Source organism: Puntigrus tetrazona, chromosome 15 (assembly GCF_018831695.1).
Source record: "Puntigrus tetrazona isolate hp1 chromosome 15, ASM1883169v1, whole genome shotgun sequence".
Lineage (NCBI taxonomy): Eukaryota > Metazoa > Chordata > Actinopteri > Cypriniformes > Cyprinidae > Puntigrus > Puntigrus tetrazona.
Genome location: NC_056713.1, coordinates 777,893 through 802,350, shown reverse-complemented (window position 1 = coordinate 802,350; position 24,458 = coordinate 777,893). Strand labels below are relative to the sequence as shown.

At 38.6% G+C, this 24,458-nt stretch overlaps 1 protein-coding gene across 1 annotated transcript in view; it reads right to left on the bottom strand.

Moving 5' to 3' along the window:
• The window catches only part of tenm4 (teneurin transmembrane protein 4), a 193,892-nt gene that overhangs the window by 53,271 nt on the left and 116,163 nt on the right, over positions 1–24,458 (bottom strand). Inside the window, 8 exon segments of the mRNA XM_043259601.1 lie at positions 119–238; positions 3,997–4,043; positions 4,045–4,214; positions 8,264–8,399; positions 8,482–8,669; positions 9,059–9,128; positions 23,128–23,304; positions 23,976–24,076. Of these exon segments, the coding sequence (XP_043115536.1) occupies positions 119–238; positions 3,997–4,043; positions 4,045–4,214; positions 8,264–8,399; positions 8,482–8,669; positions 9,059–9,128; positions 23,128–23,304; positions 23,976–24,076 (1,009 nt within the window).

Below are 24,458 nucleotides of genomic sequence, written 5' to 3'. Positions count from 1 at the left end.
ACAGATGTGGGCTAAAGGTGCATGCATAATGATCATGACGTGAAAAATTCCAACATATTTCCATTTTAATTGCTAACCCAGATCTTTAAACATCATTTCATCCCATGCTACGACTTACCTGCCGTCCTGTCTGGTGATGGTATACCCATAGGCTGGTTTGTTAATGAAGCTGATATTTACACCGACCAGCGGAGTCCCATCTGAAGTCACTACTTGTCCTCGGATAACACAGGCATGACTGTGAGGTTAAAAATGAAAATCATACTAAGTAAAATGGGTCATGTTGTTTCACACTGTAGAAAAGCATCAGATGCTATTTGTAAACACATATAATAAATTAAATGAATCCCACAGTTCTGAGGAAACCTCAGTGGGGGTTTCCTGTCTGAAGAGCAAAAGATAAGAGCAAAAATGGGACAGTGTTTGTGTCATTCCTGCTGTTTGAGAGAACAATGCGGAGGTATGAGTGCTTTCTCAGTCACAGCAGATATCTGGGCTTGAAACTGCCTCTATCTGATGTTATCAGTCTGCCTCAGGAGCTCTGACTTACTGATCGATATGAAAAGTCAAACACAGATTCTAAAATCCTCAACAAGTACAAAACAACTCTCCGCTTGACATGACTTCTGACTCATGAGTTAGAGATTTTTAATCAGGTTTCATGCTGTTCAGGCTGGAGATTATAGGACAAAAATAAGTATATTTTAAAACCATTACGCAAAATATAAGAGCTGTCAGGTTTTTTGTAAGTTCATTCATTTTGCCATATGACATGATGTAATATCTTTAATTCATTTGATTAAATAATAGGTATATCATTTGATCTGATATAACAGAAAGACAGAAATTTAAATTAGACAAGAAATGACTTGTACGGTAAAATATGATATTAAAAATTACACACATCAGCTAGGTTAAAGATAAAAGCTCCTAGGAAAAAATTTACACATTGGGGCTGTTTCTATGAAGCCATTAAACATTTGCCAGGTAGCGGAACAATTAACACGTGGTGTGTAAGTGGCTGGCCCTTCCTGTCCTTACTGCGGGCAAGATCACAGACCCAACAATATCCCCTGTCCCAGGGAGGCTAACTTTATGCTAATTTAAGCAGCCTCTCACCTTCAGTGTACAGTCCTTGGCCTGGCTCTGCGTCCCTGTAAACAAAGCTAGTAGAGATAGCGCACAAGTGCACAGCCCCACCACAATGTCTATTATCAGACCGCGAGCTAACTCAAGTAGAATAGAAAATAGAGACAGAACAAGTGACAAAGAAAGATCACTAAATAAAAGGGTGGAAAGATAGAAAGAGAGAGAGATATAATGTGTAAAGCTTTGTCTATCTACAACATTGCTCGAGGTGACAGTTTGATTTAGAGTATTCCCATTCAGAAGGGGCAGCGATGCAAGTTTTCACAAGGTGCACTGAGTGGAACTGTCGGCTCTGAGCCACAGAGAAATATGCAGAGCTGATTCAACAACTCCACGACAAATGATTTAAATATTGACATTAAATGGATCCAAGAAGACGAAGGAAGAACACCAAGTGGTCTAGACAAAAGCCTAAAAGTTCATTTATTCAGCAAACCCTATTCTCAAACAAGGCAGATAAAATGGGAAGATGGTTTATAAATAACAGAGATATCACCTTGTGCCGTACTGTGCTGACAACCACGTAATAGAAGCAAATTGTAGGCCACGTCTGACTTGATATTAAAAGAGACATAGTAAACAACTATGAAGGAAACACGCTAAACCGCCCTGAGAGGCAGGTTCTGGGAGTGCTAAGCAGCATTTTTTTTGCTAAATAGTTGATGGGTAAAATGAATGTTTGCAAACTCTGTTAAAGCAGAATTCTCAAATAAAATTTGCAGCAAGTTTCTTTAGCACTGTAAAGCTAACAAGCTAATTAGGATAGCATATGTAAACAGGCTGAATCTAAGGTTATTATCAGGGCATTGCTAAGCATTAGCAACAGCATAAAAGCATCGCTTGTTCCTAAATTTAGCTGCGGATGCTGTCAATTCATCTAAGGCCTTCGTTAGCGTGAAGCCTTAGTTAAGCACAACTAATTACTTTTTGAAAACTTTTAAAGAGGGGATAAACATAAAAATATGCTTCCTCTCTTTCATTATATCTTAGTACAGCAGTTCTTCCTTTCGCAGAAACTGCAACATGTTCTAAATAGGCTAAATGGAGAGAAATAATGGGCTATCTCAGGCCGCCCCTCTCGGCATCTCCACATGATGGTAAAAGGGGCTAAGTACACTCAGATGCAGCAAGCAAACAACTTGACCCAAGTGCATCTCCAGGCAAGCACATTTATTTTTTTGTGCCATCCATGGTGTTCAGATAAACAGAGCACATGCTGTAGAGGTTAAAGCACATTGGAACAACATGCGAAAAGTTTCAGACAGGTGAGCCTTGCAAATCAGGGTTGGGTGACTTTGATCATTCCCAGCTGTGTTACTTTCTTGTGGTTGGACATGTTAGATGTGCATTTCGACATGTCTCTGAGCATACACAGGTTTGCTGTGGAATCAATAAAGAGGCCTGATCAGTTGATGGCAAGGGGCTCTTTTAGACCAACTGCGGATATGTCTAAGAGGTCCATCTGGGCTGCTGTCAGCCTCTCTCATATCTGTCAGTGGGCGGAGGAACTAAGAGGTAATAAATAATATATCAGCCTGATATTTTTAGGTGAATCGAGGTCTCTGATCCATGGCTGCTGGCCGACTTCTAACGCTTTTATTTATTTATGTCACTATTTTTTTGGGGAGATGATGGTGATGAAGGGTGAGGCCTAGACTCCCATCTTGAAATAATGAAGAGGGTATCAGGAGACTCTACCAGCATTGCAAATGTGTCACCTTGGGAAAATGTCACAGGGTATCACAAGCATTTCATGAATACCGGGTGACATGTGCACAAAAGGCAATATCAAACAAAGTCCAATGTTTTATCTTTTGCATGAGGTTATGCACATCGGACACAACTTGATTGAGGGCGCAGTGATTTATGCAGCGGAGAACGTCTGGGCAGTGATAGGACTGAAATGAGTGCAAGAATGAGAGCTCAGGACAGCTTTGAAGTGATCAGAGTCTCATTAGGACAGCGCAGATTAGACAAAGGAGTCCATACTTTTGCCAGAGGCTCAGTCACGCAAAAGCAAAAGGCCATTTGGTCCAGAGTTTGAGCTGAACTGTGGAAATGGCCATTTAAGAGATGTAAAACAATACCCTACTCACTATAGTTCAGGGAAGGACTGTTCACTGATCCAAACCTCTCACACTTGAGTTTCCAAATGAACAAGACAAAACAGACAAGTCTAAAAACAGAAGGCTTTGAATCGAAGACCTCTTTGGCACATTATGCCTTATGGAGATACGAATCAAAACGTCAACGCACTCCTGGGCAACACTCATTAGAGGCATTCTCTATGGAGAGCACAAAAAGATGCTCATTTGCTTGTTACGTTTTCATTTTTGCCTTTGAAATGTCAGTTCTACTTTCATGAAAGGAAATGCGGGGATACTCTACGACATTTCAAAGGAGTACAACTTTTTCCTAAGTCTCTAGTAGCGGCTTTTTGTGCTCATTTCCAAATGAGAACAGGAGGAGAGAGAGGGACGAGACCAGTGCACGAGTGGGATGCAAATGCAAAAGTGGCGTCACTCTGGTATTGTTTACAGATAAAAAGGAACGCCACAAAATGGAGGCAAAAGATGAAAAGCCACATGGGATCACACAGTGACAGCACTGTTCTCTCATACCAAACATCTTTGGGCACCTTGGGATGAGCCCCATGCCCTGTTTGTTTACAGGAACAAGAGCTGTAGATGGATTGACAGCATCTACTTATAGTTACTGATTGATCTAAATATCTAAATATACACTATGGTGGATTGGGATTTGGGAGAAGTATGGAAAAAACTAAAATGCAAGAAATTGCACAAAAATTGCACAAAATTGTAAATATTACGCAAGAAACACTTATACATGCCATCAAAGGGGTTGGTACCAGGGATGACGTGGGTGCTGTCCCTGGCCCACCAGGAAGCGGATACGGCTGGTAGAAGGACTGCAGGGTGCTCAGAGTGGGAAGATCTGGGTCTCCTGGATAATATCCAGTGGATCAGGAGAGCCCACACACAGCGAGGTGGTGTGACATGATGTCTGCAAACAGCAGTCCGGGTCCATGCAGTCCATCAACCCATCTAATAGAGAGAGAGGTTTAGTCTTTAATAATAGGAATTTAGTGTCAGAAAATAAATCAGTGTTTTTTGTTTGTTTTTTTAACAAAATTACTTACAATTTTTACTCTTATGTTTATAAGCTGGATTTAAATGATTTCTAAAATGGACAAAACTAGTTTAGGTGGTTTAAAAGATCGGCTACCAGATGGTGGTTTTCTGAGGTGGAAACAACTTGTTCAAGTTAGTCAAAGGTTGTAGAACACCACAGACAAGGTACCACATTTACAGATTATATTTTGGTAGGGTTAAATAGGTTTAGCGCCTTATTAGGGAATGCATCAGTTTGCATCAGAATGTTTTAGATCAGGTATGACCTGGTTACCAGAAATGTTCAGAACCTGCAGCACAGATACCTTCCAACATACTTATTATTCTGTCCAAGCTAACGTCATTCCCCTAGGTTGGTATCTTTAACAGAGAGGAAAAGATTTCATCATCCCAAGACGAACATTGGCAAACTGTTAGCAGGATCTTGTAAACTTCTGAGAAATAACTGCCTCTGTTAGATGGCTTTCTCTGCCCTACACAGCTGCATTATTGCAGTGAAGTTAGAGCCAGTCTGGCTTATTTCCTTCATGTTTTCCCTTTCCAACAGTTTCCACACCTTTACAGGCGGCTCAGCCCTTTCCTCCTGTAATTCAGCTGAAATAATTCAGACTTCAGGCCATGCTGAGAGGAACCTCTTTAATGTACTGAAGTGGGTCATCCCTTATTCTCTAATATCTCTCTCTTCCTCTCTCTACTTTCAGAGACCTCTCTGACCAGACGGGCCAAATTATAAAAATAACACCTCCTGGTGGGCTTCAACTCTGCTTGCTTCAGTCACTCCCAACAGTACAACCTAATTGCCTGTAACTAACTACTAGCATATATGTACTAGCACTTTCTGGATTCTATATTACACGTTATCATAATTTTAGTTTGGTCTGCATATTATTTCCATTTATCTGACACAAAACCTCAAAACCTTTTTGCTGTTTTCATGTGAATATCTGTGATGATTATTTAGGAAGAGTCCATAAAAGCACAAATAAGCTTGCAGTTACATAAAATGCTAATCAGGTATAAACCAGGTTTTGGAATCTGTAGCAGAACATTGATTTGTGATCTCCAAAGAGAGTGCTCTTCAGTGCAAAGATGTTTTATGCTCAGTGTGGTTTGGTGACAAGGACAAGGCTACCTTTGATTTTGAGGTTTGGCAGGAGGTCTGTCTCTCTGCTGTTGCTTGCTGGGAAGCTTGAGATGATATGGACTTGGTATGTCTCTTTTACCTTAGGGAACTTGAAACTAAGTGATTTTGACTCAAAACAACTCACTCTTTCTACAAGTGGACCCACAGGGAAGGTCTGACCATTTCCAATGCTATATAAAAGAGCTGCCAGCTCAGGTAGCTCAGTGAAGGTGCTTAAGGCAAACTCTAGATCTAGTGTTCTAAGTGACAAACTGACAACTTAGCTCAGGCATTGTAAACAACTCCAGTGTAAGCAAGAAAGAGAAAAGAAGAGACTCTGCCAAAAGACTGTTAAATCTTCATAATAAAATGTCAAGGTAGCATGTTGTTTGTAAGTTGTACTCCAACATTGTCCTTGCCGTCCACTGCAGGCTGTCTCCATTGAAGTGTCGCAGCCTGCTCCCCTCCAGCCCAGCTGACAAACATGATAACAGCCACATTACCCAGCGTGCATCTGCCGCTGCATTGCACGGACCAGACAGCCCTCTGTGCACACAAAAGCAAAGCATGCACATTACAGAGAGGGCACTTTTCACCAAAACAAACATTACGCTATAACAGACAAGACATTTGCAAAGCCTAGTGTCTGTATCCCAGGACTGAAAAGTCAAAATGACGGGTTGTAGGTCAAAAGAGTGCTTCAGTACAACAGTAATAACTTCAGGTGATTAACTGATACACCTTTTTAAGCCGTTATATCCTATAGAGGCAGACTCCATACTGCAGAGCTTCCTCCAGATCAACATACATTCTCATTAGTGTTGTACAATAGAATTGCAGAACTCAGCTCCTAAAGAGAAAGAGAGAGAGCAAGAAAAAAAGAGGCAAGACAATGAGACAGCAAAGATTAGAGGCAAAATCTAACCTGGAAAAAAAAAACCAATTACCTCTCAACTAGATAAAACAGCAATATGGATAATCAACCAACAACCTTTTTTAGCTTTAGACAGTGTAGACTAGTTTTAAGCATGGAAACTATGCAGAGTGCCAGATACAACACAAACCATATTCTGTTTATTTCTATAACGTGAATGTCACGGCACATTTGGAAATAGGATTTCAAACAGGGCTGCGATTGAGCAGGGAGATTGAAATGCTGACAGGATGTAGATAGCACAGATGGCACATGGTCCTACAGACATGGTACACCCATACGACAGTGTAAAATGTCTGTCATTGTCATCTGTTTCCTCCTCCCCCTTCACTGCCACTTATCAGCTACCTGTCCAATTCCATTTCCTAAGATGAAAACAGGACGAAAGAAGAGAAACCCTGCGCCATCGAATGTAAAATCCTGACATGCTTTTCACAAGCTGCCAAGAGCCGCTCTCCAAGATGTCTGAGCTGACTTATTTTGTCCAGCGACAGTTAGCACAGCCACTGCTCGAGACATCATAGAGACTAAAGGAAGGGAGAGAGAGGAGGAGTTTGTATAGAGAAAGGTGGTGGATGCCTGATAAGAAAGAAATCTGAGATGCCTCTAAAAGCCATGACTCACTTCTAAAGATGGCTCAATGGGGAATGGCATGCAGGTTTTCATCTAGGCTTTGTGCATCATGATGCTATGCTCAATGTTCCAAGACAGCTGTGCTTCAATAACTGATATATGTTAGCACATTTAGCACCATCTGAGCTACAAGAAAAAATATATATTGCTGATCTTTGCTGTAGCATGTAAAAGTCTACACCTAAATGAAGAATCCATCAAGAAAGTGGGCTGCAACGTCTGACTTACATAATTATATAGCTGCACAGATCAGCACAATGCCATGTAAATATAAGAAAGAGCAATGGAGCTGCAGTGTAGTGGTTAGAGCACAATGCCTCTGGCATGCTGAGAGCTATGATACTTTGGGCATTAGTCTCAAACTCAGCTATTTCCATGATCAGAATCAAACACCACTTGATGATCTAACTAATCTGCTAGCTTTTTAGGATTACTAGAATTGCATGCTATGTGTGAGTTGGAGCTGGTTGGATCTAAACTCTGAAAGAGCTGTGGTCTCTCCAGGAATTGAGTTTGAGACCACGTCTCATGGATAAAGAATCTCAAACAGCAATTTGATTATTTGCATGATACAGTCTAAACATGCTCTTGAAAGCATTAGTGATCACCAACCTGCTTGTATTTTCAGTTCCAATCTCTGTTAACAGCAGCAGGTAATCAAGATGAATACGCTGCTCAAAAGTTACAGGCAGGTGTACTTGATTGAGCTATAGAATAGACTCTTCAAACTGTGGATCTTTAGAAGCAAAAGTATGTCCCACAACTGTCTCTTTGCATGACCTACATTTTCCCTTGATGCTTTGAACTTCTCATTTGGAGTACTACTAAAAAGTCTACACAATGCCAAGGTCAACAAAGCATGTACTTGGAGGATGACCAAAGGACAAGACCTTTGGATGATCTAATTTCTTGTCTTTTTCCCTACCATCAATAGATGCTGCAAAAGCAAAAGGGTCGCAGAAAACTCAAGGTTGTGCTTGCATTCACAGCCCCCAGCCAGACTCCCCTCGTGGTAAGGTCGGATCTTTCTGGTGCTTCAAGCGCAGTCAGTGACAGCATAGCGCTTTACAACATGCCCCATGAGCCTGACCAGTAGACAGCAGGTTCTTTCCTTAAACACCCAAACAGACAAACAGCTGTACAGCCTGCAGCGGCCAGACGCCCGAATGGTCTGTTCTGGAATGCTTACAAAGAGCTACAAATAAATAAAGATCTGTACTCTGCTGGCAGCAGTTCAGCTTAATTGGCAGCCCTTTCAGAGAGAGGCCTCACGTGAGCGCACCTGCGCATCAGGCTGAAACAGCTCCGAGGGCCACAAACCACCTCGCGCGACCCCCTGCCGTTTCACGCTTAGCCACACAGCCTCTCTATGGGTAAGAAAGAAAGGAGGTGGAAGGGGTGGCCTGGGCTATGAGCAAGAAAATCAGAGACATGGGAAAGGAAAAAACATGGAGCAGGTAGGTGTGGGATGCCGGGGTCTCTGGCATCACTGGTGCATAGCATGCTTTAATCTCAGAGAGGCTGCCGCCCAGCACCCTCAGAATCCCCGCCCCCTCCTCCTGAACCCCTCTGCAGCGCTTACACAGCTGCACTGAACATCCATTATGCATTGCGCGGTTGGCAGAGTCCACGACCCTCCACCAGCCTCCCTCCTTCAGATCCTGTGGGCCATCCATCCCTTGAGTTCCACAACGGGGATACGCTGACTACAGGGGCGCTCCGGCTCATGCCGCCCACTCCAGCGGGCACAGAAAGGTGCTGGGCAGCCAAGGTGGCAGAGCGACACATTGATGTGTGGTGGCAGAACAGTGCAGCATGATGCAGTAAGGACTGGTAATTAGTATGGCATGAAGCATGGGCTGAACAGATATAAGCGCAACCTTTCAGAGTGAAGCGTTATGCAGAAGGATGCAGGCTAATGGAAATAAGTGATGGATGAGCAGAAATATGGAGAGGAAGAAAAGATAGGACAGTGAATGGAGGCACTTACCTTCTACTCCTTATCCAGATGAAGTATGAGCTTTAGGGAGATAAAGGCAAGGACATATAAGAGGTTTTGAACAGTACTGGCTTCCCATGGACAAGACACAGACGAGCTAGAGGCATGAGTGGTTGCTCCAGACTTCTCACGTTTACACTAAAAACACAGAGAGCTGCACAAGAAAGCCTGTAAGGACAATAACGCATGCACATACAAAAGTAACCTTCCTCCACAGGCTGGGAGAAAGTTAAAGTGTATGGTGGTGACAGGGTAGAGAAAGAGAGAGATGAAAACAGATGTAAGCAAGTCTCAGTTTATCTGAGCATAAGTGTACAGGTTTGTAACACTTTCTATGAAGCCTGTATTTTAAAGCTCTTCCATAAATGCCTTATATTACACATTTTCTAACATTCTAGATAGAATATGAAAGTATACAATTGTAAAGAACCTCCTTTTCTTTTTGGGAAAATGAAACCATTCTCAACTCCCCCAGTTAACCAGATGAGGTTTATAGCATTTTTAATCCATTCAGCCAATCTCCAGGTCTAAGCGACAGCATATTTGTATATCTTGTATAAATCATTGAATAGATTCGAATTTTGATCACTGAATAGATTCAAAAACAGTAAAACTCAACTGTGCTCTGAAGTGGAGAATGATGTTATCGTTTTATGAAGAATATCTGAATCTAAATATATATAAAAAAATCTAAAGTATATCCTTCAAGTTTAACTACTAACAATACATGAAAGCCCTATATCAAAGAGCATATCACTGATAGAACTTAACCACACATTCTAGAAACACATCATCTATAAACATTCTGTACATTACATCATAGACCGTACATACCACATTTAGCCAGACCTTTGTAAAAGATATATGATCCCTGGGGATGCACATATCTCTTTTCTGTAGTACATGTATAGAAGAACATGTGTGCATCGAAATATTAAAAGACAGAAAGCTAGTTCACAGGCCTGGAAAATAAATAAGCCGCTCTCTTGATCATTTCTGCTATTAACTGATCTAGGATTCATCGATCAAAATAAAAATTATTTCTTTGCTTTGTTCACCTCCAGGTGTTTTACAAAGAGGAAGCTGTGCTCGTTTTTGGGGTACTGACTGTCAAGCCTCTAGTTGTACGGCTGGAAGGTGAATACAGTATCAGATTTTGCTATATTTAGTTCCTTTAACCAAGACGGATGCCTTGAATGGATAAGTTAAGATAGAGAGGATGAGAGACAAAGTAGAACAGAGACATGAGTCAGAAACACTAGTTAACAGACTGTTTACTGGTCCATTCATATTCTTTGGGCAGACAAAAGTCAAGAACATATTGTGAGCTTATTCATATTTCCAAGACATCATTCCACTCAACCAATCAAATTTTAGAATTACGAATAGATTAGGTACAACACTGTATCAACCAGAGTCTTTACTCTTGCAGATTAGAGAAGCTGATTAAGTTTAGGCGCTTTGCTAACAAATAATTGGTCTGAAATTGTAAATAGTTTTGCAGTATCTTTTAAGTATTTAACTTTTCTTTCCTCAACGAGTAAAGTGTTAAAAGGGGACATGATTAACATGAAAATAATGCGTTCTTTTACCTTCTATTACCAAAATTTGAGTCTAAATGATGCTATCAGAGCAGTGACCTTGATTAAATCAACAATAAAGATTTTATTTACATAATATATATGTATACTAGGATTGCTATATATATTTCTTACAGCATATACTGAGTTTATTGTATATATAAATACACACACACAAAATATTCTATACTACAAAATATATTTATATATTTCTATTATATATTTGCATCTATATATAAATATATATAATATATAAACATATTTTTAAAATATATACATTTGAATGAATTGATTGCATTAATCATTTTGTATTTCATCTAAATAAATGAATTTTTATAAATACATTAAAATAAATCCAAATATTTACAATAGCTTAACAAAGTAAGATTCTTAACTATAATTTTTATAGCTTATATTAAAAGAATGATTTTATATGTATCTAGTGTAATGCTATATAATAGAAATTGCATTGGAATCCTCAGGCCATATCTTCCTGTAGACCATTTTGTCTCCAAATGGGTTGAGTACAAGGTAAACAGGCTTGGAACTGCCAGTCACTGTGTGCATGTTAAATAAGAACATTGCGGCTTAAAGCCATTAGGGCTCAATAATCCACTAACCTCTTCCATTCTGATATCCAAAGTGTGTTGTGTTCAACGACCCTCCTGCTCTAGGTGCGAGAAAATCCATCTGCTGTTTTATTGTCTATACTGTTGGTAGCTTCCGGTTAACCTTAAATATCTAAAATCTGACCAAGGCACAGCGTGCTTCAAATGGACATATAAAGACCGAAAAGGATATTTACAATTATACTAAAGATAACGACCCACTAATGGCTTAATGACAGTGCATCTTCGACATATTTTCAGTTAACTATTATAAAATGAGTAAATGTTTCACAGCAAAGAAGACCTGAAGGTATATTTACAACAGGATTTTATGCCAAAATGTAATTATTTACATATCTATATCAGACATGGTTATGAGGTTAATAAATGGAATTTTGTTAGACCATGCATTTTATAAGAGCAACAAACCGTTCAGAGAACGTGTGACAGCATCATGTACTTACAGGCAGCAAAATAATGAATGTTTGCGTTTTGTGTTTTAATTTCCCTAACGTAAGAATGTCTTTCCAGTGACTGCTGCGTGCTTTGCAGTGCAAATGTTTAACTGAAATGAACTAATGAAGGCGACAGAAGAAGAGAAAGGAGAGTATTGAGCAGAAATGAAAAGAACATCGCGCATTTCCCATTCAAAATGCACATGAAGACAAGCCTCATATCAGCCAGGCAAACCTGTTCATACCATGCCGGGTTACCTGGGATTCAATTCGCGTGCTTCTCTCCACCTCCCCCTCCCCGTCACATTACCCTCCCATCCGACACTGAAGCAGGCTTTGCCTATGGTGCGGTATTCTCCAGACCATCAGGCTGCATTCACGCCGTCTTTTCCGGGTCCCGTGCTCGCTCATAGCGTGGTGACAAGCCCGTTATTCGCGCCCGGCACCCATCAGCCCTGCGTCCATGGCGGCGGCTGCCGTACGCGCCAGATGCCATATCCTCCTGATCAGCTGCGCACGCAACTCATGGGGCGCGAGAGAAGGGGTGTTAAATAGTTATTTAGGACAGGGGGTAGAAGAAAGCAAATCCAGGAGTTATTGTCAGTGATGGGATGACCACGCTCCACTACTGTATCCCTGATGGTAGTGAAAAGAAGTTCCATGCACCTGTAAAGACGACCATGGACAATACAAATCAATAAGACCATTACAAGCAGGGTTCAGGGTTTGTTGGGAGGTTTTAGCAGGCAGATTTTTCTGCTGTGTCTCTTTCACTCTGCACCCAGGTGCAGAGGTTCATCTGCCTTTTTGTGGAAAGTGACAGCAAGCGGAAGAAAAAGTAAAGTCAAGACAAAATCAGATTTGACTTCCCACAGGATGGGACCTGCGTGGATTATTTAAGTCGCATAAGTGTGAGGTGAAAGCTGAGGGCAGCTGACACAAAATGCATTATAGAAAGATCTGAGACAATAACTGAAGTTAGTTCACAAATTAAATCTAACACCCTTTGATTTCCCAAAAATAAAGCTCTCATCAAACTTTTAGGAAGGAGTTTGGCTGTGTGAACCGACAGTGATTAATTAAGCTCCAACACTTTATCAAGTGGTTGTTTGATATAATAAAGGTAACATAAAAAACAGGGTGAAGGTGCGGCATGGCTTTGTGTCATAAGTAAGAATATTCGTTTTGGAAAGCAGGACTGGACTGAACAAACAACACTTTTCTTTTAAGCTTAATTACATCTTCATATGGCTTTTCTGATCTTAATGATCTTTTAGTTTTTATATAGTATTTTTAATCATTACTTTTAAAAGAAAATGTCAATGCAATCCTTATCAGCAAATTGGGAGTTAATGAAATAAAGTCTAGAACAATAGTAAAGAGGTGGGCCCCAAATTAAGTTTGTTAATTTACTTCTAACATGCATAAGTAGATATAAATGAAATTGTATACAAGCTGTGTGTGTGTGTTTAGCGTTATAAAGCCAAAAGAGTGTGTGTGTGTGTGTATGTATCCATCTATCTATCACTCTATCTATCTATATATATATATATACCATATATATATATATATATTACATATATATATATATATATATATATACAGGCAATGGACAAAGGTGTAGTACCCTACAATTCAATGAAAGAAAAGAAGTCACAGTAATTTTAAGAATAACACATCTAAACAAAGTAATAATAAATAAAAGTTACAGAAAATCTGCAATAAGTCAGACATTATTTTCAACCATGCTTCATAAATTATTTAAAAAAATACTCACCAGAAACAGAGCATGGACAAAAATGATGGTACCTAAACACTGAAAATAATGTGTGACAAGGGACATGTTAATTCAAGGTGTGTCCACTAATTATAGCATCACAGGTGTCTACAACCTTGCCCTAACCAGCCATTGGAGCTATATATATGGCTTCAGGTAATCACTGTGTTGTTTGGTGATATGAGTGTGTGCACACTCGGCATGGACCAGAGGAAGCAAAGAGAAAGAGTTGTCTCAAAAGTCTGAAAGAAGGTATAAGACAAGCATGTTAAAGGCTAAAAAGGCTATAAGACCATCTCCAAAGCAACTAGATGTTCCACTGTGACTACAGATTTGCACATATTATTCAAGTTCAGATCCATAGGGACTGTAAGCTAACCTCCCTGAGCGTGGCACGCAGGAGGAAAATTGATGACAAATCTAAGAGACGGATAATCGAGACTGGTTAACAAGAGAGCTCTAGAAAGACTTCTAAAGATTCAAGAATTGACACTTCATACTCAAAGACATCAGTGTCGAATCGCTTTCATCCGTGCGTTATTTGAGCCAAAAGTGGATACATGGGGAGCGACCAAGGAAGACACCATTGTTGTTAACGAATCATAAAAAAGCAAGACTAGGAGATATGCCAAAACTACATGTTGACAAGCCACCAAAGCTACCAGGAGAATGTCCTGTGGACAGGAGATGGAGGACAAATCGAAGTTTTTGCCATTACAAGGCACATCAATATTATATGTTCACAGGCAGAAAAAATGAAGCATATCAGAAAGAACACTTCTTCCTACTGTGAAACGCTGGAAACTCTGTTATGTTCTGGAGCTGCTTTTGCTGCATCTGGCACAGGGTGTCTTGAATCTGTGCAGGGTACAATGAAGAATCTCAAGACTATCAGAGGATTCTCAGAGAGAAATGTACTGTGTCAGTGTCAAAGCTTGAGTCTCGATGCGCAGGTCATGGGTGCTTGCCCAGCAGGACTAATGACCCAAAACCTGCCGCTAAAGCTTACCCAAGAATAGCTAAGAGAAAAAAGTGGACCCTATTGCCAGTGGCGCTTCTGTAGGCTAGCCTCTAATCCTATTGAGGCATCTTTGGAAGGAGCTGAAACATGCAGTCTGGAAAAGGCACCCGCTAGGCAGGACACAACTGGAGCAGTTTGCTCATGAGAGTGGGCCAAAATACCTGCTATGGAGGTGCAGAAGTCTCACATTGTGAGTTACAGGAGCGTTTGATTGCAGTGATTGCCTCAAAGGTTGCGCGCAACAAAATATTAAGTTAATTACCATCATTTTTGTCAGGTCTGTTTCAGCAGAGTTTATTTTTTTAATAATTCTGTTTGAGCATGGTTTGAAAAACAATGTCTGACTTTCATTAGTTACTTGTTTATAAATTTTATTTATTATTACTTTTGTCAGATTAAGTTATTTCTGTATGACCATTGTGAAGTTTTTCTTTCATTGACCAAAGAAAGTACATAACAATTTTATCCCACGTCTGTAGATAGATAGATAGATAGATAGATGAATATAGATACACACACACATACTCATATTATATAATCCAAACTATTTACTTTGGATCACGATTAATCATGGTCATGCGTTTGGCATTAATAATTACAATTATTACAGCGGATGCTTTGTGAAGTTAATGTAATTGTAATATCTTAGTATCTTTATCTGAAGTAATCTAATAATGAAAAATAGGCCATCTTAAAACACAGAATTAGCGATTATGTACCTAATTTGTCAAAATCCTCGCAGAAGGGAGTTGGAAAAAGGTGCCTATAGCCCATTAACGAGTCAATTATGTTCATGTTTTGTCATTGTTACAAATTAAACGAGTTAAGTTAGTCTTTTTGGCACAAACCATAACATGGCATTACCAGATTTAAAAGCTTGAAGGGAAAAAAAAATCCTTCCCTCATACTAATTACAGCACTAGGCCTTTATTAAATTATATAAATGCCCTTAATTTCACATACAACATTTATTTCAATTAGAGGCATCTAATGGCATTTCATTCAGAGCTGCTTAAAGTTGTCAAGGAGACACACAGTTGCTCATTTCCTCATTCTAGCTCTTCTTTATTGTCCCTCCTCAATTTGCTTAGTATTTTGCCTCGCTCTATCATACACACACACAAGCAGCTTGATTGCCTCCCGAATATCATTTCTCATAGCAGCGTTCCTTAAAGCGATTCTCATAGTATGCTACAGCCAAATGACAGGATGAGTACCATCTGTGAATCGTTCCTAATGCTTCCTGCAGAGACGAACGCTACTAACGTTATTACAATAGTTGGGTAACTCCTGTACGTCCTTTAATGGAGGAGGAGAACTAATTGATGCAGATCTTGATTATTTGCAGCAGCTCGTTTCAGAGCAGTGGTGGAGCTGCCCGCCTGTGCCCACATACTAGAGCGCTAAGCTTTCTTATTCAATTAAAAACGCGGCCGAGAGAGGAGTCAAAAGAGGAAAAAGGAAGAGACGGAGAGAGGAGGGAGGACTTCATCTACCTCCCAGGAGGTTTTATCTCCGTGTAGGATTTACAGAAAACTATTTGACCAGTTTTAATAATTTTATTTGATATTTTATTTTGATTTGATATTTTATCAAAGCTCAAATTTATCAGTAACAATACATTAAATGTTTTTAGTGTTAAATGGTTGCTAGAATTTTGCCACTGGAAATTAAAATATACTATGTTATTCATTTATTAAAACTCATTTTTTGGTTATTACTAGCATATACGTTTATCAGTGTTAAATAATTTACAAATAAATATATTTAAATTGCTTTTATTTCTGTTTTATCTATTTATATTTTCTCTTTTACAATTAATTCGATACAATAATGTCCAACTGAATGACGAAAGTAAAATAATACATTTAAGTAATTGATCAAAACATATTATTTTCATGAATATTTCTTCCTTGTTTGTCTCGATGACAATACATAAAATTACATTTTCTAGGTGTTTATTTTTATAGTGTTCAATCCAGATCGAAGAGTTAAAGCAGAGAGCAAGCAGAGGAGAGTACAAGTCTCGTAATAATTTAGATCATGCTGCATCGATGGCAAAGACCAGGCTTTAAATGGCTATTTCAGCAAACCATCAGATTACCTAATGAGTCAAGTCTGCCTGCTTGGCATTAGAAAGCGAAATTCATGGTTGTGTTTCAAGTTGGCTGACAAAGAATTCCCATCAGTTCTCTCTGATCTCCTAAACACGTGGAGTGTTTACAATGGCAGCGACCAAAATAACGATACTGCATCATGCTTTGAGGCCTTCTGGAGGCATTTTCAATAATACGTGTCCTTGTTTCCAAGCGTTTTAGTAAAATAGCGTTTAGTTTTCTTTCTTGTGTTTGGGATGGGAGAGAAAGAAAAAGAAAAAGCAGAAACACGACCTAAAATAATGAGCCTCTTTTTGCTTTTAATTATTTATTTAGCAAACATATATAAAATTTGAGTGTTGATCCAGGTTATTACTCATAAATATCAGTAGTGCAAAAACATGGAGCAATTACTAAATTTAACTAAAAGTAAAGTTGTAAGCATGTCACATTTCTGAGTCTTGCTATTATACATTTTTTAAACACAGATGTTGAATAACACTTACAACAAAGTGTGAGACCTGTGTCTACTGTAAGAGAATCAAGAAGAGTGTGCTTGAGTCAAAATCAAAACAAACTATCCACAGGTTGCTGTTACAAGAATCCGTGAGAAGTGCCAAACCACTTTTGCTGCATCAAGCGCTGCCTCTTCACCCCCACCTCACAATGAGTCTAACTAAGCGTGGCCGAAACGAAGCAAATGTGGAAAAGTCTCCGCCCCAGAAAGAAGGTGGTCAGGCACTTGTGACCGGGAGAATTAGAGAGAGAGGACTAAATTGTTCTGAAACCATGGAGGTGGCCAAACTGCCTATTCTTGATGAGAAAAAGAACTGGAAGTAGTGCGATGCGGCTTTATCAAGCAAGTTTGTTTTTAATTCAGGAGGAAAAAATGCCTTTGAAGGGTTTTACGTTTCAGCTTAACCTGCCACGTTTTAGGCCAAAGACTAAATGTTTACTGGGCGCTGTGCATGGATTGTTTTGCTGAATTTTCTCAATCACACAAGCTGGGAACATTGAGGTAAATTGGTGGAGTGTAAATTACACCCCTGACACCTGTAGCCACGCTGTCACTTGTAACAGGTGCGTGGGATGTAAGATCAGCTGCATCAAGGTTCATTTAGGTTTTTACGAGATTTTAACACAGATCAGTTCATGCACAGGCACGCATAAATATATGATAGACCACTAGCAAGAAATTTAAAAACACAGGTGTAAGATTTGCCCGTCAAAAGATCAGTGTGATGCTAACACACATTACCACATACTGTGCTCCTGAGACACGGATGAAGGCAATGTGAGTCAGATCAAAGCGGGTATTTGTACAGGGTGAGATACTTTAGGATTAGTAATTGTCCTATATAAAAACATACAATATTTGAAAATCTACGGTATAAATATTTGTTTTAAACATTCATATAAGACATATTTTTAACAGTATTAACCATTATAAATTAATTTATGTTGTAATTCATTTATTATTTCCAAAAGTTTTCTTACTTCTGTGCCCATAGATTTTACTTACTGTAAATGTAGAGTAAAAGTCAGCTTAGATTGAATTTTACATAATCTGATGTCAAAAGAATTTAAAGAGTAGAAAAAAACAGCGTGGAGTCTTTTAATGTCGATTTTACCCATTAACAGTCAGGTAATAAATGAAACAAAATGAAAGCAGCGAGATGAAATAAATGTATAGAGCAAAACAAAACAACATGAAATTAACCAAAAATAATAATTCTAAATAGAAATATTAAAACAAAAAAATTAAAAAATAACAAAAGCATAACAAAATTAAAACTTCCCAACAAAATTAAAATGAAAACTGAAAATATTAAAATAAAAAACAATAATAATATAATTGAATATAAATAAAATACTAAATTAAAAATAAAAAATAAATTAACATTTATTTGTGTTCAGTGCATCATCAAACAAACAAATTGAATAAAAAAATAGTATTAACAAAGTTACTGTTATGTACTGTTACAAGGCTGCAATAGAGTACACATCATTGCAAAGACATCCCACTGCATCACTGTACTGACCTGTGGAGCAGTCATGACCGGTCAGTTAGGGGTCACAGTTACAGGGTGTTAGTATCAGCCAAAAGGTCCGTGTCAGGCACTGCTCATGCAGGGAAGCCGTGGACTCTGCATCCAGGACCTCCCAGCCTACAAAACAATGGCATTCTCCGTGCAGACCTCCCTGAGCAGGTCAGGTCAGGCAGTCCACTGTAAATGAGAAAACACCTGCGCAGGTATTCGTAATGTTTCACATCAAAGATAAATCAGAAGCAGAACTCGAAGTAAAAAAAATGCACCCGTGACTGTTCCCATCAGACCGACTCATCATCAAAGACAAGCGCACTAGATCAGAAACTTGAACAGATGCATGTATTCACATTAAACTGCCATAACTCAGAGTCCCCCTGCCAATTTCCTCTTCCCTTTTGAGCGCAGCTCAAGCCTTAGTCATCCATCCCAGGCCACAAAAAAAAAAAAAAGACGACGACGACTCTGGGGTTTTTAGCTCTTGTAGTGGAGCGTGCCACATGCCCAGTCGAGGAGTCTGGGGAGGCCTGTGCTTCCAGAAACCCTGAGGAAGAGCAAGAAGTTTACAAGCGGTCAAATTAAATGGCACTTGTTCGCTGTCGTGCAGTAAACTGTAGTGGGAAGAGTGTTGCTCTTTCTTTCTCTCTCTCTCTCTCTCTCCCTCCCAGCTCCCTCCAGCCACTGTGTGAGATTTCCTCCCAGCGCCGGGAAGGGAAAAGACACTGGCGCAAGTCAGGCATGTTCTGCTAAATTGAAGAGCGTGCTGGATGTGGTCCCCACTTGCTGTGAACCCAAAACCAAAGCGTGACAGAATGCAAACAAGGACACCTACAATGGCCCATGGCAAAAAGCTCAGCTTTCTGTACCCGTTACCCTTAAATTTCATTTCTAATCCTCTCTGAAGAATGTACTATGGATCAGTCACCTCAGACAGATATTCTGAAGATGGAAGTTAAGTAAAAAAAAAAAAGCGATTAGAGTAGAAATAAAACTTTCCACTTCAAATGTGATATATGTATAAAAAGGATATTTACGGAAAAACATGAAATGGAAGGGTTGTGCACCATCAAATGATCCACAATAATTCCTTTAAATTCAATTAAACCTTAAATTGATGTAGCAATTTTGAATTTAAAATAAACTAGAAGTCACACTGTGTTCAGATCATCAAACAAATTGTCAATATTAATCATTAGATAACACAAAATGCTATTTTAAATGAAGAGTTTTTATTATGAAAGGAAAACAAAATCCGAACCCACATTGCCTGTGTGAAAAAGTGCTTGTCCCCTAAAATTACAATAACTGGTAAGACCAGAGCTGCAGTAATGATTGTGATAACACAATGAGTCTGTTACAGCGCTTTGGAGGATTTTGGCCGCTCATCTGCAAGAATTATGGTCGCCCACATCTCCAGTGATTCAATTCAGGACTAGGCCACTCCAAAGTCTTCATTTGTTTTTCTTCAGCCATTCAGAAGTGGACTTGTGGTGTGTTTTGGATCACTGCTGCCAGAACCCAGAGTTAGCACTGGCAGAGAGTCACAAACAGATGGCAGGACACTGTCCTTCAGGATTTTCTGGTAGACAGCAGAATTCATGATTCCATTTATCACCTTAAGTCTTCGAGTCCTGAAGCCCCAGACCATCACTATATAGCCATCCCTTATTTTTACTGTTGCTATTATGCTCTGTTACTTTAACAGAACTTTGTCCTCATGATCCACAGGTATTTTTCCCAAAAGATGTTTTTACAAAACTGAGAATGAGACTTTATATTCTTTTTGCTCAGCTACTGTTTTCATCTTAGAACTTTCTTATAGTCGTGTCATGAACACTAACCTTAACTGGAAACAAGTGAGGCCCTGACGTTCTTTGGATGTTATTTATTTTTTTGTGACCTCTTGGATGAGTCGTACAGCTCGCTCTTAGATGGTGCCCTCCTGGTAGGAGTTCTATATTCCATGTTTTCATCTATGCTTCACTGTAGTTGGCTGAGTCCCAAAGCTCCACAAAGTGGCTTTCTTTTCCAGACTGACTGATCTCACGTTCATTCTTTCTTTGGATCTCCACCCCTGATGTATAGCTTTTTTGAGGATCAGGTTTGAATTTTATTTCAGCTTATCATCAAAACCTTCATTTAAAAACGATTGTTGATATCTTTGAATTAATATTTATAATAGTTTGATGATCTGAAACGATATAATGTATCATCACTGTTATACTATACCTTCAGTAAATACATACATCTTGATAAATACAAAAAAACTTGAAACTCTGTGTGTATATATATATATATATATATATATATATATATATATATATATATATATATATATATACTCTATATATATATATATATATATACATACTTTCCAGGGCTTTTCACAATCTCATAGAATGCATTAATGGACCGTTGTAGGAATTCATTAATGGCTAATCCATTCCTCTTTCCCTTTCCTTTTAAATTTCAAGTTAATTTCCCGTAGGTGTAGCCTATCAAATTCGAAAGATGAACTGAAAGGAGATGGTGCTTCAATTCAAATTTTGCATTTTATATTAACAAATCAATCACATGAATTTCATTAACCAAATCACTAAATTTGGAGATGATGATGCAACATATGTTAAGTCAAAGTTTTTATATGTTGCTTATACTCACCAAGAGCTGCATTGATTTGATAAATAATCTGGAAAAAACAGTAACATTATGAAAAATATTGCAAACTATTTTCAATTTAGTATTTATTTAAATAACTTATTCATATGATGCAAAACTGAATTTTCTGCATGATCACATTATCATTCAAATTTATTTTATTATGTGATTTACTGTGATTTTCCATTTTCATTGTTGCAAAAAAAAAAATTTAATAATAGTAAAACAACTGCATATATATTTTATTTTTGCAAAGATTATTTTAAGTAAGACAGCATACATGAAAACATGCCACTTTTGACTAAGAAAAGAAAAAACAAAAAAACGTGCGACTCCAAACTTAGTAACATTAGTGTATATCTATTAGAAAGGAAAGTGTGAACCAGAATGTACTTTTTTCACAGATGCTGCTTCAACATGGGGCCAGCTGGGACATGATGGGAGAAAAGGGGGATGAAATTCGCTGCACTGCAGACTCCTTTACCGTGACACAAATGGGTGGAGAGGCCGCTCCTATAGATGAGCTGGAGTTCAGGTCTCTTAGCAGATGGTTTGGAGCACAAGGCTGCCAGAGATCATAGGCTAAATGACAAGAGCCTGTCTCCTGGCAATTAATCGCTCACCGCCTGAGCAGAGGTCGCGGCGAAGAAAAGTAGAACCGTTGAAGGGCCAGCGTCGGCATTCTCTTCCTCCAAGCTGACCAGCGGTGAGACCCGAAATAAATTGCCAGGGGTCAATGGAGTCAGGAACACCCACCTGCCATTTGTCAAAATCGGCTCTAGATCATTTTTCATCTTAGGCGAGAGCCTTCAAAAACTGCCAAACACAATGGCTCGCACAATCTTATCTCTCTCTAAGTCTGAGTGGCCCCTCTTGTTGGGCGCTGTATCTCGAGTTCAGACTTCTCAGAGCAAATTCAACTTATTGGATCTTAGCTTCACAAAGAATTGTTCATCTCTTAATGGATTGCTTTGGACCTCTCAAGTATCCATAATGCATGTAAAGGAGCGGGGGAGACTTTCTATGCAACGAGAGGCCAAGTCGGATACTTATGGGCCCGCTACAAACTCATAAGAAGTCATGTCGCCCACCTTAAATATTCAGAAGGAGTACATATGCATACCTTAAAAAGGCCAGGAAGGGCCTTTTCTCTCTCCCATTCTGTGCAATTGGAGTATATGGAAAATGTAGATTTTTCTTCCTTGATAAAAGGGCAACAGAGTCAAAATTAGCTAAAACATCCTTACAACAAACGTTCTATGGTGGTATAATAGTTAGAGAGAGGAGAAGTTACACATATATTCATTATTGTTTATTTAGTACCCAATTTTAGGAGTAAACTAGCAAAAAAAAAAAAAAAGAAAAAAAAAAGAGATCAAATTTCACTACTGCTCTAATACTTTTATTTAGAAATTATTACACAGTTTAATATTTTAAATTTATCAAATCGTTAGTGACAGTAAAACATATTATAATGTTATAAAAGATTTCCATTTCAAATAACAATGCCTTCCATTTGAATATCTCTATTCATCAAAAAATCCTTCATCAAAGAAAAAACTAATTATAGTTTTCCACAAAAATATTAAGCAATAAAAACAAATTCAGCAAATCTTCTCATTGGAATGACACTGAAAACTGGAGTATGATGCTGAAAATTTAGCTTTAACATTAGGGAATAAATCAAATTTTTAAAATGAATCAAAATAAAAACAGTTATTTTAAATTATTAGAAATCTAGAATAAGGTCTTGTATATTAAGGCATTAATATGTGATTAAATAGCACTAATAAATGGCTAATATTCTAGTAATATGCATGCTAAAAAGTATAAAATATAAAGTGATCTGTAGTTATTTTTATTTTATGTGTTAATTTTTTTTTACTACATTTACCTTCTTACGCAGTTCTCCCTTTGTAGCCAGGATTACAGATGCAAGTTCCACAATGCATGTGCCATGTCCGCTGCAGGTAATGTCGATGCACTGGTTGGTGGGAACCTTCGCATTCGGATCCTTTCCATCCGCTTGGTGTGACACATGCAGCGGCCTTGAGATACTGGACCGTTCCCACTGCAAAGCACTGGACAGGACGCTGGAAAGAGTACATGCTAAATATTAAAAGGTCTGCCAAATGTAACTAAAAAAAAAAAAAAAAAAAAGTTTGTGCTGGTCTGCTGGACTCTTGTAAAGAAGATGGCAACTCTGTGTCTGTGTAAAAATCAATATGACCACTGCAGCAAAGTTACAGTGGTAAAAGTAGAGTGAGACCATATCGATCTAGAAGTTTTGTGTATGAACAAGGGATTTCTGAAAGAGACCAGAATACACTGCAAACATGCAAACAGGAAAGAGCGACTGAATTCTAATGTGGAAATCGATTTTAAAGTGACAGGGCACAAGAGAAATGGTTATCTCGATGCCTGTGAAAAACAAGCTACAACTACTACATAAATATAATGTAAATACTAAATACATACATTTTGTAATACATACACTAATACATACAGTCCTTTTACTTATTAATATTCACACTTTTATACAAAATCGACCCACATAATTATATTTATTACTAAAGTGATTTGATTACAGTGTTGAAAACAACGCTTAGACTATTTATGGAGGGGGAAATGTTTGAGTGAACGAGAGAGCTAAAAAAAAAAATACTTGCAGGATGAAAGACTGAAAGTAATAAGGAAAGAAATGGAGGTTAATGGAGGAGGTAGGAAAAACAGAAATCTCACCCCTACTGCAGTCCAGGTCCTCTGAAGCCGGGAAAACAGTGGCAGTTTCCGGCCACAATCTCCATTTCCAAAACAGTTACTAGGACAGTCATCGATAGAATCTGCAAAACAATGCCATCAAAACAATATTTGTCAGAAAAATGCACTTCACTCGCTAGATACAGTTGATTATCTTTCAATCATCAATCAATCATTTTTATTTATATATCTTTTAACAACACAGGTTGCATCAAAGCACTGTACAGTATAAGGTAGAAGAATACACTGACAGGGATGTATTATGACGAGATTGAACAATTTCTTATTAAATGCAGAGACGGTCTCTGTAATCAATTCGACGATAATCACTAGAAGTTAAGTGTCCCCAACAAAGCAAGCCAGAGGCGACAGCGGCAAGGAAACAAAACCCCATCCATACAGAATGGAGAAAAAAAACCTTGGGAGAAACCAGACTCAGTTGGGGCCAGTTCTCCTCTGACCGGA